The 18,555-nt window shown below is 52.4% G+C and overlaps 1 protein-coding gene across 2 annotated transcripts; it reads left to right on the top strand.

Moving 5' to 3' along the window:
• The first annotated feature begins 1,311 nt into the window (after nucleotides 1–1,311).
• MLYCD (malonyl-CoA decarboxylase) lies at nucleotides 1,312–16,367 on the top strand. 2 transcript variants are annotated; one of them, XM_037816077.1, is made up of 6 exons: nucleotides 1,312–1,885; nucleotides 10,549–10,661; nucleotides 11,645–11,801; nucleotides 13,058–13,207; nucleotides 15,382–15,561; nucleotides 15,709–16,367. In XM_037816077.1, the coding sequence occupies exons 1-6, from the start codon at nucleotides 1,352–1,354 to the stop codon at nucleotides 15,913–15,915; spliced, it is 1,341 nt and encodes a 446-aa protein (XP_037672005.1). In that variant the 5' UTR covers nucleotides 1,312–1,351; the 3' UTR covers nucleotides 15,916–16,367. The 2 variants fall into 2 exon arrangements, with proteins under 2 accessions (XP_037672005.1, XP_037672004.1); XM_037816076.1 differs by having other exon boundaries at nucleotides 1,315–1,885; nucleotides 15,382–16,367.
• Nucleotides 16,368–18,555: the final 2,188 nt, after the last annotated feature.

The following is an 18,555-nucleotide window of genomic DNA, read 5'->3' on the forward strand; positions in this document are numbered from 1 at the left end:
TTGGTGAGCCAGCGAATAGCACGGTTAGATGGATGGTTTGGAGAGTTCATTCCGCAGCTGATGAGAAGAATGGGTTTGAAGGGTAAGAGTCTGGACGGTTAGTGCTGTGGTCCTACAGAGAGGTGACTGTGTGAGCGCAACTGGGGCAGTGGGCCAAGGGAAGGGATGGACCCAGGAGCCCTTTAAAGCAGAAATCAATAAAACACAGATGTTGGATATTGGGATGAAAGGTAGGGCAGAGGTTACAAAAGCTATGGTTTGGAGCTTGAGTTTGGCAGAATATACGGGTCAGCCTTTTCAAAAAAAAAAAAAAAAAATCCCCATAGCTAATGTATGGTCTTGGCTCAAATGTCACTTCCTCAGAGAGGCCTTGCCTGACCACCCTGTCCACAGTGGGATGCCCAGCCCAGCCCATTTATTTTCTTTTACAGCACTTAATCACAATTTGAGATTATTTGATTGCCTGTCTCCTTCATTAGACTACAAACACCCTGAGGGCAGGGGCAGGCTCCTCTGGCTCAGCTCTTTATCCCCAGGCCTCGCACAGGGCCTGGCACATAGCAGGTGTTCAATAAAAATTTTGCTGAATGAATGAATGAATGGGGACCAAGAAAGGAGAGACAGGTTAGGGAACAGGCTGCCCAGCAGAGAGCCTTTTGGAGGCATCTGGACATCCGTGTGAGGCTGCCCAGGGGACAGCCGGAAGCATGGGGCTGGAGCTGGGAGAGTCATCCGAATCAAAACCCTGGCAGCGGTTTGAGAGCGCCCAGACAACGGCTACCTTGACAGAGAATGACCAGGAAAGCTTCGGAAACACGCAGCGTCCTGGGCTCCTCCGCAGACACACTGGGTCAGGATCTCCGGGAGTCAGGCCCGGGAATCCGCCTGGGTCACACGGTCCCCAGGTGACCTTAATGCACTTTGAGCCCCGGGACGCTCGGCCCTACACTGGGAGAGGCGCGGTGGCGCGAGCGAAGCCTTTAGTATTTGGGTCGGAAGGGCAGAAGGGCTACAGCGCGGGGGGCTGAGACGGTGACTTCAGGAGGCCAGAGATCAGAACAGGGGCCAGAGCAGCCGCTGAGCGGGAGGGAGGCGACCCCGGGGCCGCGGGAAGCAAGCACACGCCGCGCTCCACACCCCACACCGCCGGCCAGGACCTTTGCCTGCACTTGGCCCCGCGCCGCGCGCTGGAGGCCGGCCCGCCCCCGCCCTCCGATTGGCCGCAGACCCATCCCCGCCCTCCGATTGGCCGCCAACCCGCGGCCCCGGCCAATGGGGCCAGCGCACGCCGGAAGCCGGAAGCGCGGCGGCCCGGGAGGCAGTGCCCCCTGCGCAGCTGTTGCCTGGCGCTATGCGGTGCTTCGGGCCCGGCCTGGCGGCGCGGCGTCTCCTCCCGCTGCGGCTCCCCCCGCGGCCGCCGGGACCCCGGCTGTCGAGCGGGCGGGCGGGGCCGGCTGGCGTCCTGGAGCGGACCATGGACGAGCTGCTGCGGCGCGCCGTGCCACAGACGCCGGCCTACGAGCTGCGCGAGAAGACGCCGGCGCCGGCCGAGGGCCAGTGCGCGGACTTCGTGAGCTTCTACGGCAGCCTGGCCGAGGTGGCCGAGCGGGCCGACCTGCTGGGCCGCCTGGCGCGGGGCTTCGGCGTGGACCACGGCCAGGTGGCCGAGCAGAGCGCCGGCGTGCTCCAGCTGCGCCAGCAGCCGCGGGAGGCGGCCGTACTGCTGCAGGCGGAGGACCGGCTGCGCTACGCGCTGGTGCCGCGCTACCGCGGCCTCTTCCACCACATCAGCAAGCTGGACGGCGGCGTGCGCTTCCTGGTGCAGCTGCGGGCCGACCTGCTGGAGGCCCAGGCCCTCCGGCTGGTGGAGGGGCCGCACGTCCGGGTAAGGCCTTGCCCGGGGCCACGCTTTCGCCTTGCGCCGGTGTCAGCGGGCCTCTTGGCGGCTCTCCGTATACTTCTCACCTGCCTCTCACGCCCCAGACACTCCGCTTTCCTTTGCCTGAAGCCGCGCGCACATCGCCCCGAGTTACAGCACCCCCCACATCCCGTCCCCTTCCTGCCTAGGCTTTCTGAGTCCTCACCTCTTCGGAGCATACCCCTGCCTCTCTCGGTCCTCACGTGTACGGTGTTTGTTAGACAGTCGGTACTTTGTGTTTAAGCCCGGTGCGTGCTTCGTGTGCTCCGTGTGGCCTTAGGCGAGGTGTGGTGTGCTTGCACAAGTACTGAACTGTTGTGAGAACCTGGATGCGTCAGCATTAGTTATTGGAGCATCCACCGTGTGGAAGGCATTGCCCTGAAAAGTTTCCAGAGCTATACAAGGATGCCTAGAACTCATAATCACCCCCGTCTAGGAGTGTTAATGCATCTGGCCTGCTCTGCATAAATTTGAGCAGAGCATCTTACCTTCCTGAGTTCAACCCTAAAATCTGATGATTCTGAGTTGACTTATTAGGGCAATCAGAAGCTCAGAGTGAGCTCATATTGAGTGCAAATAAATACTTTTAAGTTGTTATGACTTGGAAGATTGCGTGTAACAGAATAGGGTCCTTTTATACTGTTAGTATTATATGTGGGGAAACCATTAACCTGCCCTTTTACTGATAGAAAAAAATAGGTAAATGTTTCAGGAAGTTTCTGACACTCAGAACCTGATCAGGGCTGATTGGCTTTTTAAAAAAGTGAAACCAGTGAACAATTATTTTCTAATTCATTTAACAATTCTAACATTGGCATAATAGTTTTGTATTCATCGTCTCACTCTTAGGTGGGTTATATGTGTATCCCCTTTTACGGTCAAGGAAGTAAGATGTTGAGGTCATACTACTGGTTCAAGAACTCAGAGCACATAGATATTTTTTTCCGATCACCCACCCAAACCTGGGGTTCTTTGCACTATGCTTTTATCACTCCAACATGCTATTCAGGTTATGGCAATTATCAGAAATTCTGTCTTTCTTGGCTACTTAGCCTATATGCCAAAAAAACATTGGATGTAATTAAGGATGGGATTAATTTCAGTCATGAACATGGCATTTGATTTCTCGAGGTAGCTGATTAATTTACAGTAAGTCCCTTCGGTGCTAAGATTCCCAGACTGACAACCAAATCCATCATGGATTCTTGTTCTTGAACTGAGTTCCCAGCTCCAGCACGGTGTGAATGGCTCAGCCTTCGTGTTCCATGTACTGCTGACATCCTCTGTGCATTCCCATCCAGTTCCTCTCAAGGAAGGTTGGATTCAGTCTGCAATCTTAGCAGACATTTTTCCCTTGACGCAAAGACTAGTGCTCCACAGTGGTCTTTCTGAAACTTGATTTTTATTGCCTGGGCTGCTTAAGAATTAGGTAGACTATCACCTCTTCCCAGAGTGAAATCATCCAGACAGCCAGCCAACCATCTGTCCATCCATCCATCCAGCACATACTCATTGAGTGTGTATCCTGGGCCAGGTGTGCTCCAGGCTCCAAGGTCACTTGGTCAAGGAACTTCCACTCTAGCCCGGGAATAGTTAACACTTATTAATTGCCATTACGTGGCAGGTGCTGTGGGTGGTAAGTGCTTTTCACGCTCTTGCTCATTTAATCCTCAACAGCCCTCGGGGAGCTGTTTTACAGACAACGGTTTTACACATACAGTGCCCCAAGCACAGAACCAGTGAGCCAGAACTCATGCCCAGCCTTGACAACTCCAAACTTGTGTGCTCCGTCATTACATACTGACTCTTGACGATTTAACTAGGTCTCAAATGGATTGTTTTCTTAGAATTTGCTTTTTTCTATCAACTGGGGAGCAAGACAAAACAAGTCATCCAGTTAATGACTGGTCTTGTTTTATTCAGTCTCACTGAATCAGGACTTTAATATGCACTAGTTATGATTGTATTCACTCTTTCCAAGACTTTGTACAAGTTTCCAGCTTAGAAGCAATTTCAGTGTCCCTTCCCAAGTCCCTCTTTACTTTCTTGTTGAAAAACTATCAAGCCTCTACAGCCAGAAGGATAACATGTATTGTCTTTCCTTTGACCTTTTTGATGTACCCCAAACCATCGCGCCCCTCCATAGACCGCCCCCCCCCCCCGCCGCCGCCAAGCTGATTCTTGGACTGAAAGTTCCTAAACCCCCCGTGACTAATTTCTGCATAGAGGGTCAAACAGAATCTCACCCACATTTTTAGAGCTATCTCCAGCCCCTGCTCCTTAACTAAACTCTAACCAACCTCTCCAGCACAAAGTGGTTTTCCCGTTCTGAGATTCGTAACGTGTTGTCTCTATCTCTTACGTTAACTATGTAATTTACTAGTTGAAATATATTCTCTCTCAGCTCCTCAAGCACTGAGAGCCTTGTCTTAAATGTTTCACATAACAAAGCAATGAATAAATTATCAAGATAGACTCTTGGGTGTCCTGCCATAAGATAAACTTGGCACACTGATATTTCGCCATTTGTCTTGAGGTCAGACTGCTACACCTCTAATAGAGTTCTGAGCCTAGAAGGAAGCCAAGAAGGGCCAGACATGTGGACAGCCCTCAGCAGATGTCAGCCTGCTGTGGCCCTCAGTGATTCCTAACATCCTATCCAGTTCCAAATCCTCTGATTCTGTGAGTCGTTCCTGAATACGTTCCCTCTTTTGTCCCCACACATGCAAGTTCTTGGTTATGGCAGAGTCAGGAAGGAAAATCATGGCAACTGAAAGCTGGGGCATTGGGCTTGACTTTGCTGGGAGAGAGGAGCTGGCCCCTGGGAAATCAGAGGCTGCCACAGTGCCAGGTCCTGAGTGTTCATAATGTCCCTTATTCTTTAAACCAAAGCCACCCACACCTGAAAGGGGTAAAAGTCCTAGCAGACTGCCAGGCCCTGAGTGGTGTGGAGTGAAGGTAATGTACAGAGAACGAGTGCTGCGAGCCTAGCCTTGGTTTCTTCATGGTGTGGACACACCTGACGCAGAAGGCTTTTCTGGTTGCTCTGAAACACCTTTTCTATTTCTCTACCTGGAAATGCTCTCCCATGGCCAGTGCATATAAACGTTAGGAGCTAACTCTGTTCATTCCCTTCTCCTTTGCTCTACTTAGTTACTTGAATTTTTTTTAAAAAGCCTTATCATTGAAATCATTCAGAGACTCAAGTTTTTCAAATCTATCCTTAGAAATTGCCAACTGGGATCTCACCTGGTCATCTATCCCCAGAATTGCTTAATAGGTACAGACCCCATTTTTAATCCACTTATTTAAGGTCATTCTGGATTTTGCATCCAAGTTAAAGAGGAGGTGCAGTAGATCCTTTCACTTCTTGGAATTCCGTGTTAGAAAGCACCAGACCTTTGATTCCCAAAGCTGCCAAGCAGGCATTGGAACCCCACGGGGCCGTGACACCCACTGCTGTGCTGCACATGGGTTACCCGGTGTCTGCCTTCAGTGGTGAGTGCCCCGGGCCCAGGCTCTCACCTCGTGTGTCCACACGGCCGTCCCTCCACGCATGTATGAGCCTTGCCTGCCCCCGTCAGCCCTCGAGCTTGCTAGATGAGTCTGGGCGAGGACGTGCTGCTTCCCGGGAGCTCTGCTATGGGCTTGTCCCGGGCACCTACCCGGGGCCTCTGTTTCCTGCGTCCTGTGGGAGGCCAACGGCACTTGTAGAGCAAGTGGCAAGTGGGAGGCCGCACAGCAGTGCTGGTTTGTGTATTGGACAGGACACTGGGTAGAGTGGAGGACGCGGTGGGTGGGGAAGGGAAGGGCTGGTTTCCAGGCCTGTCTTTCCCATCCATTCATGAGTGGTGTGATTTGGGGTGGTTTAAGCTAAATCGCGTAACTCCCCTGGGTCTGTGTGCTCCGGGTCAGCCTGCTTCTCTTCTGAGAAGTGGCCTAAAGGATATATTGGAGCTTTGCTAAAAATATGGTTTTCAAATGAGGGCATGGTTTGTCAAGGCCTTTCTCTCTGACCAAAGGCTGTTATTGGAAATTTGGGAAGTATCTAGAAGACTGATGCTTCCATCACAAGCATAGCCCAGCGTGAGAACCTAAGCGTGTGACCAGACGGGGGGGTTTCCCTTCCTTGGACATTTAAAATCTGATGAAGGTTCACTTCTCTCCCTTCGGGTTCGTTAATCCTCTTTGACAGGAAGTTCAGAGTCAGGATCAAGTCTCCTTGCTGGGAAGGCACAAATATTTTTTTGAAGAAAGTTTTACAGCCTGGCAAAGGTCAAATATCTGTGTTTGTTTTTTGAGATAACAAACCTGTTGCGTGGAGTCCCTGAACATTGCCCAGCGTCAATGAGAAGGTCTTTGGAAGTGTGAATACATTAGAAGCAAGCCTCAGGCATCCTGAGTCAGAGCACGCTCCCACTCCTGGTGTGTATTCATCTGATGGAAGAGTGTTGAAACCTTTGACTTACAATAAATAAATGAATTGACCTTAATTTGTTTATTCCCAGAAAGGAATTTTGAGTGTTTTAATAACTATGGAATTTTTAGAGGTTGTTTTCAATATTCTTGACCTCTGTGATCACAAAAGCCCCCATTTTAACCTGTAGAAAATGGACCAGTAGATGAATTACCTAGTTTGCAGAGTGATTGTGAAATCTATAAAGTGGCTTAACCCCACCAAAAATCTTGTAACACCCTTTGTTTACAAGATAAAATGTTCTTTAAAAAAAAAAAATGCTTCTTTTCCTCTGTAAAAGGTCTGAGTGAGTTCGGAGGCTTGTTGGTGTGCCTGGCTACGTGACCTTTCGGTGGAAATGTCATGTTCTGCATGTTCCTTCCCGAAGTGGGGAAGCTCGGAGAGGCACGTCTGCATTCCGAGCCCGCCATGTGCTCGCGGTGCTTCTGTCCTCATTGCCTGGTCCCTGACGCGCAGTCGGCCCACGGGGCTGCTGTCAGCCCCATGCGACCCCCTCCCAAGGCCAAAGTCCCGCAGGGGAGTGGAGGCCGAGTGCCTGCCCCCGAGCTGTGGGTTTGTGGGTGTGTGGTTGAAGCTCCGCTGGGCTCAGGCCTGCCTCTTGGGTGTTGTGCAAAGATGAGTAGCACCCTGAGCTCGGCCTCCTCTGGGAGGACCCCAGCGTCAGGCAGAACGTGCTGCATTTTAAAGTAGAAGGACAGAGGGCTGGAGAGCCTGCAGGAGGGGTTTACTATGAGTGAAATAGAAGGGGAAGGTTTCTGGGGAAACATGGGGTTCGAGTGGGCCCTGAAACACAGTCAGATCTCGCTCAGTTGGAAGTGACCCAGGAGGAACCTTCCAGAGGTAAGAGCCGGGCACCACTGCAGGATGCTGAAAAGTAGAGGGAGAGCGAGCTCGAGGGCAGGCGGGGAAGCTGGTGGCCGCCGCGAGAGCTCAGCCTCTGAACCGTGCTGGGGCCGAGAGCGAGGGCCGAGGTAGAGGCGGTGAGGGCAGTGCCCTGGGCCGGGGCGGCTGGGGGCGCAGGGGAAGCAGAATTCCGAGAAGGAAGGGCGCCTCGATGGGCGACGGGAGCCTGGAAGCTACACGAAGGGAGTGACCCGTGAGCCTCCCAGGGAAGAAGGGGCTTGGCTCGTGCCGGACCCAGGAAGCATGCCCAGCTGGGGTGGGACCTTTCTGTACAGCCTCTCTTGGTGGGTTAATCCTGTTTGATGTATGGCTTCTAGTTGTTTCTAGAAAATTCTGTGCTGGGCTAGGCTAAGAGGACTTCTCTCTAAAAAGAAGGAACAGATAGCCCTGTCCCCTGGGGCGTCGCTCAGCCCCTGCCGTGTAACCCCTCCCCCTCCTCGGGGCTGCAGAGCCCTGGGAAGCAACTTTTCTGCACAGAGCAAAGAGGGGGCGATTCTTGGCTTAGACAGAAGCTTCAGAGTGCAGGGTGGGGACCCAGAGCGTGTTCTCTGCTGCAGGGGCGGGCCAGCTGGCCTCCCACCGCCTCGGCCGGAGAACTGGGCTCAGCGGGACAGGGCAGCACGAGCCTCGCGCAGATCCCTTGCTCGGAGAACCGACATGGCTCTCGCCTCGCCAGGATGTTCCCACAGTTGGGTTTTCGAGTCTGGTGTTGGTAGACGATGGCTGAGTTGGTGCAAAGCACGAGCGGCCCCCGCCCTCCTGCGATGTGGGACTCACCCACCTTTGCTGCCTGAGGCCGCGGCTCCGTGCCAGCCCGGGCAGCCGACGTCGGCGGGGAGACAGGCAGTGGAGGCTTCTAGCCTTTAACCTACATTCCCGGCTCTCAGTACCCGTGTCACATTTTACAGCTATTAATAGCCCTGAACAGAAGGAAGAAACTTTTAGGGGGAGGGCATTCTTCACCCAAACCATTGCTTTCATAAGTAGCACTGCAGCCAGGTATTTCCAGCCTTTTCCTCTCGTGGGCCATGAACCCCTGAAAATTATATGCAAAATGTTGCTTCTGTGTTTGCATTTTCCTGGGGAGAGCATCCATGCAAACACAATAAATGTAGTTTTATAGAGTCATTCTACATTGCCTAGCAGATATTTTTTTCCTCCCTTCCTGCTACTTTCTAATCACCACCCTTCCAGTTTTCCTTTTTTTTCCCCTTCATTTGATATCAGTCTGTTAACCATCTTCCATGTGGAAGGCATCGTTCGCTGTATGCTGTGGAATTACAGAAATAAATCAAAAGTAGCTCTGCTCTTCTGGAGCTTAGAGCTGAGTGAAGGAGATTAGATACAGATAATTATTATAGACTCTAGAATTAAAAGGAATTGCAAAGGTCATCTGGTCCAGCCACCCTTTTTAAGACAGCTCCACCAAGTTCTTGTCTACCCTGTGCTTTATCCCTCCAGCAGTTGGTCTCACCCGCTCCTAAGGGTCTGTCCTTAGATGGCCCTAACTTTTCAAAAGTTCTCCTTTGCATTAAATCAAGCAGCCTGATGTTCTTTGGCTTCCACCAGCTGGTCCCAGATTTTCCCCCCACCCCATCCCACCCTTGGAATCAGATGGAGCTCATCCGTGGCCTCTTCCATATCCCAGGGCTTAACTACTTAAAGATGGGTGGTTGTTTTTCCAGAGTCTTTGAGCCATCAGCCCCACACCCTCCAGCTTTCCTCAGATGACAGAGTTCCGAATGCTTTTAGCTCTCCCAGGGATTAAAATATGAAATGGCCCCATACAATTTTTACAGCTTTTGTAAAACTGCTCTTTATAAGTGTTGTCCATTATGCTCTTTGTGATCCTAATGCAAAAATTCTTAAGACCAGTTCTGTACCAGATATACAGAGATGTGTGCTGTTAATCAATAGTAATAGCGTTGTACCTACTAGTATACGGATCATCTCTGAGCAGAGAGTCCCCAAATAATAGTGGTTTGAGTAAAAGAGAAGTTTTTCTCTCATATAAAAGTCTGAAGGTAGCAGCCCAGGGCTGCATGATGGATCTGCTCCACGTCTGTCCTGTGGCTCTACTCTGAGAAACCTTCATCCCCAAGCTCACCTCATGGCCCAAAATGGCCACTCTGGCTCTATCCATCACACCACTTTCCAGCCTGCAGGTAGGAGGGAAGGACAAAGAAGAAGGGCAAAAGGTGTATTCCAGCTGTCTTTTACAGAAGGTTCCAGAAGCTTCTGAAGGACACCCTTGCTTACATCTCATTGGTCAGAACGCAGTCACATAATTACCCCTAGTACAGTGCAGTCTTGATCTGGATGGCTGTGTGCCCAGCTGACAAATGAGGCTTCGGTTAATTTCAAAGAAACGGGAAACAGCTATTGGGGAAGCAGCCATGTCTGCTCCTTGCTCTGGCCATCAGGAAGCTCACTGCTGTAGGCGCAGCTGTGGTCGTGGAGTCCTAAGCTGAGATGCTTCTGCTCCTGCACCCCCTCCTTTCCTTTCGCATCTCTTGTTCTTTTATTCTTGCTGTAAAGGCTTCAGTGCAAATGAAAACGACTCAGATTATTTTTGGAAGTAGGTAAGATAGAGATAAGTGAAATGAAATCAGAATAAGGTTTGTCCATGAATTCTAAAATGTGCTGATCGCCAGGCACTGTTATTTTATGCCCCACTACGGTAGGGAAAAAGTGCTGCTTGTCAAACTGTCGGTTGAAAGACGTGTCCTGACTTCAGATGTGTTAAAATACGAAAGTGTGTGTGTCTTTGGGTTGAAGAAATATGGTACCTGGAACCAAGTACTTGTTTCTCGCAGGGAACTTAGGAATTCTGTTTTGGCAAATTAAAGAAATGCTCCTGAGAAGATGTGGACTTGTGAGCTCAGTGATGCCCTGGTCAGTATTTCCTTGTGACACATCTTTCGTTGTCATATTCGCCTTATTGGAGGGTTGTGTTCACTGTGGAGAATGAATTGAAACATACTGATTTGGGAAGCTTAGTTCACACTGGATATTCCCATCCAGGAATCTTACAAACTGAAATAGTTACGTCTAAATTATAGAGCAGAATTAAAGTCCAGCCTGGCTTGAGATGAGGGTTCAGTCGTGCTGTCTCAGCAAAAGCCGGTTGGAGACCCGTCTTGCGTGGTCTCTCTCTCCCGTGCCTTGGCACTGCCCCTGAGTGTGCGGGCGGTGCTGCCGGCGGGGGCTGATCCGTGTCGTGTGGCCCGCTTTATCTCGTCCCTCCCAGGAGCTGAACGGAGTGCTGAAGGGCATGCTCTCGGAGTGGTTTTCCTCAGGGTTCCTGAACCTGGAGCGGGTTACCTGGCACTCACCCTGTGAAGTGCTTCAGAGAATCAGTGAGTAAGTAATCCGGTCTGCACGTCCTTACGCTCGGCCGAAAGCCGGTCTTCATGCACACATGCGTTCTATTTCAAACCCAGCAAAACCCAAACCGTTTTCCCCAGCATGGCTGTCGTGGCAGGTGGTGCTGAGCTCGTGGCCAAGGAAAGGGAGCGGGTGGACGCTGACCGGGCGTCAGTTAACCTGCACCCGAGGTCTCAGACGCCTCGTGTTTGTAGCCAGCAAGCCCACCTCTGGGCTCCCCGGGAAAAGGCCCCCTCTTAGCAGAGTCGTTCAGATTACCTGGACCGAGTATCGGTGTGAGTGATCAAAACAGCATTTATTTCATCTAGTTGTTAAATGTTCTCCTTTGGATAAAATCTGTAAAATAACCGTATTGTGCATATTTACAACCCTTCCACACACTGCCTGCCACAGCTGTCCCACAGCCAGGAGTCTCCTTCCACCTCAGGACCTCCGCATGCCACCTTGTTTCATGGAACCGAAGGCGTGAAAGATGCCGCAGTGTTGGAAACATCACACGTGAAGGGCCTGCCTGCCGCGGCCATGCGACCTGCGGAAGTGAAGTAGGGTGGGCGGGTTGCTGGACAAGAGGGAAGTGTTTGCAGCAGTGCATCGATCCGAAACCACAGGCATCGAAAGGAAATAAGAAGACTTAGAATGTTCAGTGATTGTGCATTTGATTGGGTTTCTGAGTTAAAATTTGCTGCATAGATGGCTCCCGAGAGCCCCACAAACTTGTCTTAACACTTGGTGTTGAGAATTGAAGCATAATTTTGAATGTAAAATGGTCATTAATTGTAGTTGCTTTTAGTTGGTGCTGTTTCACATTAAAATGATTTTCTTTGAATTTTCCTAAAGACTCAGTTAAAGCAGTATTAAAAGTATTTGACTTGTGTGAATAATATGAATAGGAATCAGCAATCGTTATTTAGCTTGTGAATGATACTTTGTTAAGGTATCTTTCCATAATTTCTCATCAGGTCTGAGGCTGTGCATCCTGTAAAGAACTGGATGGACATGAAGCGCCGGGTTGGGCCTTACCGAAGATGTTACTTCTTTTCTCACTGTTCAACCCCTGGGGAGCCCCTGGTGGTTTTGCACGTGGCCTTGACCGGTGACATCTCCAGCAACATCCAGGTACCTCCATGCTCAGGCCGCCTTCAAATAGCCGCCCCCTGAAACCCCTTGGTTGTTTTTACTTGATTTTATCCTGTTTTGTTTTTTTTTTTTTTCCAAATAAACTGCTTTGGTTTTTTGTGGATTTTTGCATTGATTAAATCAAATCTCCAAATTTGTAGTTATAGTGTGTAGAAATGTAGTGTATGGAAAGCAGTGGAATACGAACAGTATTCCTCTGGGTGCACTGGTTTTCACTGAGACAAGGTCGAAGTCTCTTATAGAACATGTTTGTGAAGGAGGGAGAGAACAGAGAGAAGGGCACGGGGTTCAGCTGTGCAGCATTTGTTAAATGTCTATTGGGGCTGTTAAAAGAGCCGTGATTGAAAAACAAATGTCTTCTTGTGTGTCTGACGTGGGCCCAGAACTCTGCCACGTCAGTGGAGGTTATGGCAACCCTGGTGGGTGGTCCCTGCCTCCTGGCCCACACTGCAGGCCTGGACATCAGGAGCAGACCTTCATGAGGGTCTGGGAAGGCGAGAGAGGAAGGGCAGGAGCTGCTGGCTCAGAGCAGGGCTGCCAGGCAGTGAGGGCTTGGGGGTGAGAACAGCCCATCGGGAGGTGGTGCCGACGGTAACATCGCAAGATGGGCCCTGGGCAGAGTTTCCTTGGAAAGAAGGTCCAGAAGTTGAGGAGGACAAATGAGCAGATGCTCTTGACCACCAGGAGACATTTCCTTGCAATGTTTGTGTTTGAAGAAGTTACCACTCATACACTTGGCGGGACAAAAACTTATTCCATTCTCTTTCAGGGCAGTTGGGAGACAGGTATTAAAATATAAAACCTGCATTCTTTTTGACCTAAAAATTCCACTCTCAAAAATCTCTCCTGGGAGTGCAGACAGCTACTCATTCATTGCAGCATTATTTAAGGTTTTGAAAGGCTGAACATAATCATAGAAGTGAGCTAACTGTCCATCAGTAGAGGATGGGGTTAAATGAATAGTGGCATCTATGTATGGCAAAAACACACATACATTGGCTTTCTCTGTGTGTACTTAAATGGCTTATACTTTTGACTTTGAAAGCCAACCCTGACATGCAAGTGAGTAAAAACTCCCAATTACAGAATAGCATGCAGAGTATGATCGTATTTATAAGATTAACAATAGCTATGGGATGCTTCGAGAATTGTCCTAATGGCCCGAGTGGAAGGGGTGGGATGTGGGTGGGAGAGCACCACAGCCAGTCCTCACAACTGTCCTCGATGTCTTCCAGGCCATAGTGAAAGAATGCCCACCCTCAGAAACAGAGGACAAGAACCAAATTGCTGCTGCGATTTTTTATTCTATCAGCTTGACCCAGCAAGGTCTACAAGGTGTTGAGTTAGGAACCTTCCTGATAAAACGGGTCATTAAGGAGCTGCAGGTAAGCATCACAGCCTAGTCTCCAGCGGGCCCTGACATCATCAGCTCCTGCTCCCGACTCTGTCCAGGTGGTGATGAATCCTGCCAGTCATTTAGGATGAGGGGTGAAGCGGGGAGCTGGGAGGGGGAATGCCAGGCACCTCTGCCGTTCCTTACCAGGCCTGTCAGCCGCAAGCCATGGATGTGGCCTCAGCTTGGGGTGACCCTCCTGGCTGGCCCAGGATGGTCCTGACTGGTGGGTGATGTCCTGATGTCCCTACTAGGAGTGCCTCTTCATGCCGCAGCTTGGGGGCTAAGCCACATGGCCACACCTGGCCATGCCTGACCCCCCCCACCTCTGCCCACACCTGGCCATGCCTGAAGCCCCCACCTCTGCCCACACCTGGCCATGCCTGACCCCCACACACACATACCTGTCCACACCTGGCCATGCCTGACCCCCCACACACACATACCTGTCCACACCTGGCCATGCCTGACCCCCCACCTCTGCCTGCACACCCAAGGCCTCCTGGCCCCTGGCATTTTTACTTGTTGGAGGGAGTGTCGAGGTTAGACCAGGCAATTTGAATCTAAGGACATTAAAGACATTGGGGTTTTTAGTATCTCTCTCTTCTCCTGGTTGCCCTGTGAAGAGCCCTTGTACAGGTCTACAGAAAAAACGCTCAGGTTCACTCTGGGCCTGGGCTTTAAAAAATTACCTCATAAGGAGTTTGGACGAACTACAGTGAGTAGAATCTAATTATTAGGTAAGTAATTAGATTGCTCCCAGTTGACTCTGAGCACACCTTCCTGTGCTGTGGGTGGTGCAGAGTAGACAGCTGAGGCCACGGCACTTCCTTGGAACAACGACTAGAATGGTGATGAAATGTGCATGGCTTCATATTAGATCGATAATCAATTTCAGATCTGGGGATTAGGGATTCGGTTGGGTGGCAGCATCATTAAATCACTCTCTGCCGCTTCTCCCCGGAGTTGATGACAGGCCGCATCCAGCGAATCCGAGTGTCTTCTGGTTTCCTTGATCCCTGCAGGAGGTGTTCACACCCCGTGTAGGGCCAGGGGAGTGGAGAGGGTGAGGACCTCAGTCACGGGCCCAAGGCCATGCGGCTTCTGGGTAATTCGTGCACAGGCCCTGTTTCTCGGGGAATCAGAGTTGGCTCCTCACCCCACCGGCTGTCCTGATGTCCTGTCAGTGGACACTCGGCCGACGGCCATGTTGTGGCCAGGGCAGCGTTACCCTCCGCACGCAAGTGTCCGTCGCCGTTTGTAAAAGCCAAAGATGGCACCATAAATGCCTGACAACAGGAACATGGTTGCAAAAATTGTGGTAGAGTCATCTCTTTTGATATTATTCTGCCATCAAAATTATGTTTTTAAATTTTCAATGTAAATGAGAAGATGCTCACAATGTAAATTCAGAAAGCAAGATATCAAATAAATGTCTCACCTATATAAAACTGCATCAGGAAAGACTGAAGGAATTGTACTTTATCAAACTATTGGGAGTAGTTATTGCAGAGTAGTGGAGCATGGCAGTTGTATTTTCTTCTGTCATAAGTTTTTTAAAAAATGTTTCCATGGTGAGCATGTATTACTTTTATAATCAAAAAATACTGGATTTTTAAAAAGTTAATATGTCTTAGCATTTGAATAATGATCAAACCTTATCATATGATGGAGAGAAATACCCTCTGCCGCCTCTCTCCCATCCTCTGCACCCCCGCGGCAATCAGTCATTCATTCAACAAATGGTCCTCGAGTACTTGGGTGCCACAGAGAAGTGCAGAGCAGTGGCATGGACTCAGGGTGGCGCAGAGACAAGGTCTGTAGCCAGAAAATCGCAATTCCAGGGCCGCTTCGCAGGGGCTCAGATGCTGGACCCTGGGCCAGGCCCAGTTCCCCGGCCCCTGTTTGTCCAGTGAGTGACGGTGTGGACGGAGGCGCCCGTCCAAGGCTAGGGCAGGGCCAGGCACACATCAGCTCCCAGGAAATGTTCTTGGAATGAGGAAAAATGATCCGCATCAAATCTCACTTTGTAAACCCTTAAGGCAGTGTGCGATGGGTAATCCTATGTTAGCTATGAAAGGAGAGGTTGTGCCCTGTCAGTGAAATGCTGCTGAACTCGCCTCATTTTCTCTGCCACCCTCTTCCCACCCCACCCATGCTTTACAGAGGGAGTTTCCTCACCTGGGGGCCTTTTCAAGCCTGTCGCCCATTCCTGGGTTCACCAAATGGCTTCTGGGGTCCCTGAACACACAGGCAAAGGAGCCCGGCCGCAGTGAGCTCTTCACAGACTACGAAAGCCGAGAAATTGCCGAGATCACCGGTGGGCCCATCAACGAGACCCTCAAGGTCTGTCTCAGCAGCAGCGAGTGGGTGAAATCGGAAAAGCTGGTCAGGGTGCTGCAGGCCCCCCTGATGCGGCTCTGCGCCTGGTACTTGTACGGGGAAAAGCACCGCGGCTACGCCCTAAACCCCGTCGCCAACTTCCACCTGCAGAACGGGGCCGTCATGTGGCGCATCAACTGGATGGGTGACACCAGCCCCAAGGGCCTGACGGGCTCCTGCGGCCTGATGGTCAACTTCCGGTACTACCTGGAGGAGACGGCCGCCAACAGCACCAGCTACCTCGGCTCCAAGACCATCCGGGCGTCTGAGCAGGTGCTCAGCCTGGTGTCCCAGTTCCAGAAGAACAGCAAACTCTAGGAGTGCACCTTTCCTAAGGCGGACGTCCGGGCTTGGAAAAGGATGGCTTTCTGGATGGGTTCGGGAGGGCTGTGTATCAAAAGGAGCTTTTTCGGTAAAGCAGAAATTGAACCTTGTTCTCTTCCCTGTGGTGGGGCGCGTAGCACGAGGGAACGGGCAGTGCCCAGGGCAGGGGGCTGTGGGAAACACGTGTGTGCAGGAGAAGCACGCTGCGGGGGCCGCTGCTCTCCCTCCACAGCCTGGGGTCTCTGGTGGGTGCTGCGCCACCTCCCGCCCGCAGCAGTGTCGCCAGCCCCTGCCGGGGCTCCAGGCTGAGCCAGGACCAGCGGCCCAGACTAGAACAGACTTTTCCTCTGAGCTTGTAGAAAATACTTCAACCGTGGTTGCTTCAGCCGTTTCTCTCCACTCATCTCAAAGGGAATAAAGGGCTGTGGTACCTTTTAGCAGTTAAATTTTGAAGATCATAAATGTATGAAAAGGTTCGCGACTTTGCACAGAGCTGAGTGAGTTCCGTCAGGCACTGACTGAGGACACCACAGCTGTTGCTGCTTGTGGCATAAGTTAAATTATAGACTTTAAAATTAGCCATTCAGGTTCATAATGAACTTAGTGGTAAAGGGCAAGTTTGTTCTGGGACACAGGAAACGTTTGGTTATTTAATAGGGTGTGGTGGGTGTCTCCAAGGCTCAGGAACTTGCGGGGCTGGAATGGCTCTGGGATGTCACCTGGGCCATTGGTCCCCAGCAGCCCGGGGGGACGTCCGGGTGCTCCGCGAACGGCACAGCTTGAGGCAGTGAGCGGACCGTGACACGGAAGGAGAGGCGGGAAGGGTGGTGGTGGAAGGAGGGTGGGCCTCTGTGTGTGCCTGTGTGTCTGTGCCTGTCCAGTCCCTGCTCCCAGACGAGGGGGCCTCCCCTCCCGTCCTCGCTTCTCTTCCTCCAGACCCACCCCATGAGCTGCACGTGCTCTGTGGTCAGCCAGACTTTTGCTTTTTCCGACTCCTGGTGGAAGGATCTGGTGCTTCCTGGCGTTGCTTTGGGCTAATCCTGAGCCCCTGTGCCCACTGGGTCTTGGCGGGTACCAGCCCCCCGATGGCAGGATCCGTGCCGCAGGATAAGACCTCCGGGCACAGCCTGCCTCGCGGCCCCGCCGTGCACTTCCCTGGCCCTCAGCCTGGGTCTCCAACTCCAGAGAAGACCCACGGTCTGTTCTCTCCCTCCACCTCCTGTGTGCCGTGGGGACACCACAAGTGCTGGGGTCACGCGGACTGGGGTGTGGAGCCCAGCTCCCTCTCTCCCAGCAGGGCTGGCCCACCTGCCCTTTCCACCTTCCTCATGGGAAGAAGGCAGCGGATTCCCAGCCCAGAGAGCAGTGGGCAGGGAGACAGGAATGTCCTGGAGGGCCTGGCAGCCCAGGGCTGTTTGTGTTGTCAGTGGCCCTACCTGGAGCCCAGGGCTCCCGGGACAGGTCTTCCAGTAGTGGTCAAATCCATTTCGCTCAGGGGCCAAGGCCCACTCTCCTCCCAGAGTCTGGCTTGCCACATGGCGTTTCTCTTCAGGCCAGATTTGACCGCCCTCTTCGATTTAACACTGAGGCAGTGGTTCTTAGCCTTTTTTGAGTTATAGATCCCTTGAAATTCTGATAAACTGTGCCCTAGGAAAACAGACAACCATGATGCACTGTTGTTCTGCAGTTCTAGGGAGTTCCTGCCTCCTCACAGCCACACTGAGCCGCCAGATGAAGTACCCCTGCTCTGAGGAGTTTGGGGTGAAACTAGACCTCATCTGGCGTGCTACACGGTCCGGCCCCTCACAGCCTTGGGGCATAGCAATAGCGGTTCTCCCCGGGCCGGGCTGCTGCTGGGAAGGGTTCAGCAGAGCAAACAGCGGCCGGCACCCTGTTCTGGCCCGAGGTCCGGGCAGGGGGAGGTGGGGAAATGCCCGGGAGCCCTGGCCTGCAGGCCCTGACAGGCACCGGCTCCGCGTCCCTGCCGCTCGGGGTTGCCCTTCCTTTGGCAGTTTCCCCCCATCTGCTGCAGCCTCCCCCCACCCCAGCTGCTGTGCCGGGGCCACTGTGGGGCTGGTCACCTCTGGGCTCCAAGGTCGCGCCCTGAGCCAACATTCTAGTGCAGGAAGAGGCAACGCCACCCCCCGGTGGGCGGGCTGCCCCGAGGCCATGCACCCTGGCTCCCTCGTTCTGCCCTCATCTCGGTGACCTTCTGTATGGAAGTGCACAAACATCCACGCAAGCAGAGGCACCAGCAGGCACAGCTCCTGCTCAGGCCCCTGCTGCCCTCCGAGGGGCTGAAGCAGCTGGCGCCCTGGACACATCAGGACGGTGGGCGGCTCTCTTCCCCCGCTGTGGGCCCGTGCCTGCCTCACCATCCCTCTCCCCGCTGTGGAGCGTTGGAGTCCTTCGGGGACCAGGACCGGGGCCCCCTACTTTCCCGAGGGGGCCCCACCTCCGTCACGTCTCTAACTGCCACCTGCACACCGATGAGTGGGACCATGTGTCCCTGTTTGCCTGCGACAGTCCCAGCTCCCCACACTCTTAAGTGTTGCAGCGTGGTCCCCACCAAAAACACCACACACACCCCCAGGTTCCCTGGCTCTCTCACAACGGGAGCCCAGGTTTGCACGG

This window comes from Choloepus didactylus, chromosome 22, assembly GCF_015220235.1.
Source record: "Choloepus didactylus isolate mChoDid1 chromosome 22, mChoDid1.pri, whole genome shotgun sequence".
In the NCBI taxonomy this organism is placed as follows: domain Eukaryota; kingdom Metazoa; phylum Chordata; class Mammalia; order Pilosa; family Megalonychidae; genus Choloepus; species Choloepus didactylus.

What these genes read in the sequence shown, in the direction of transcription:
- MLYCD (XM_037816076.1), top strand. Translation starts at nt 1,352, where the DNA reads ATGCGGTGCTTCGGGCCCGGCCTGGCGGCGCGGCGTCTCCTCCCGCTG. An exon ending in TGGAGGGGCCGCACGTCCGG is followed by an intron (nt 1,886 to 10,548) that starts GTAAGGCCTTGC and finishes CGTCCCTCCCAG; the next exon opens with GAGCTGAACGGAGTGCTGAA. An exon ending in GTGCTTCAGAGAATCAGTGA is followed by an intron (nt 10,662 to 11,644) that starts GTAAGTAATCCG and finishes ATTTCTCATCAG; the next exon opens with GTCTGAGGCTGTGCATCCTG.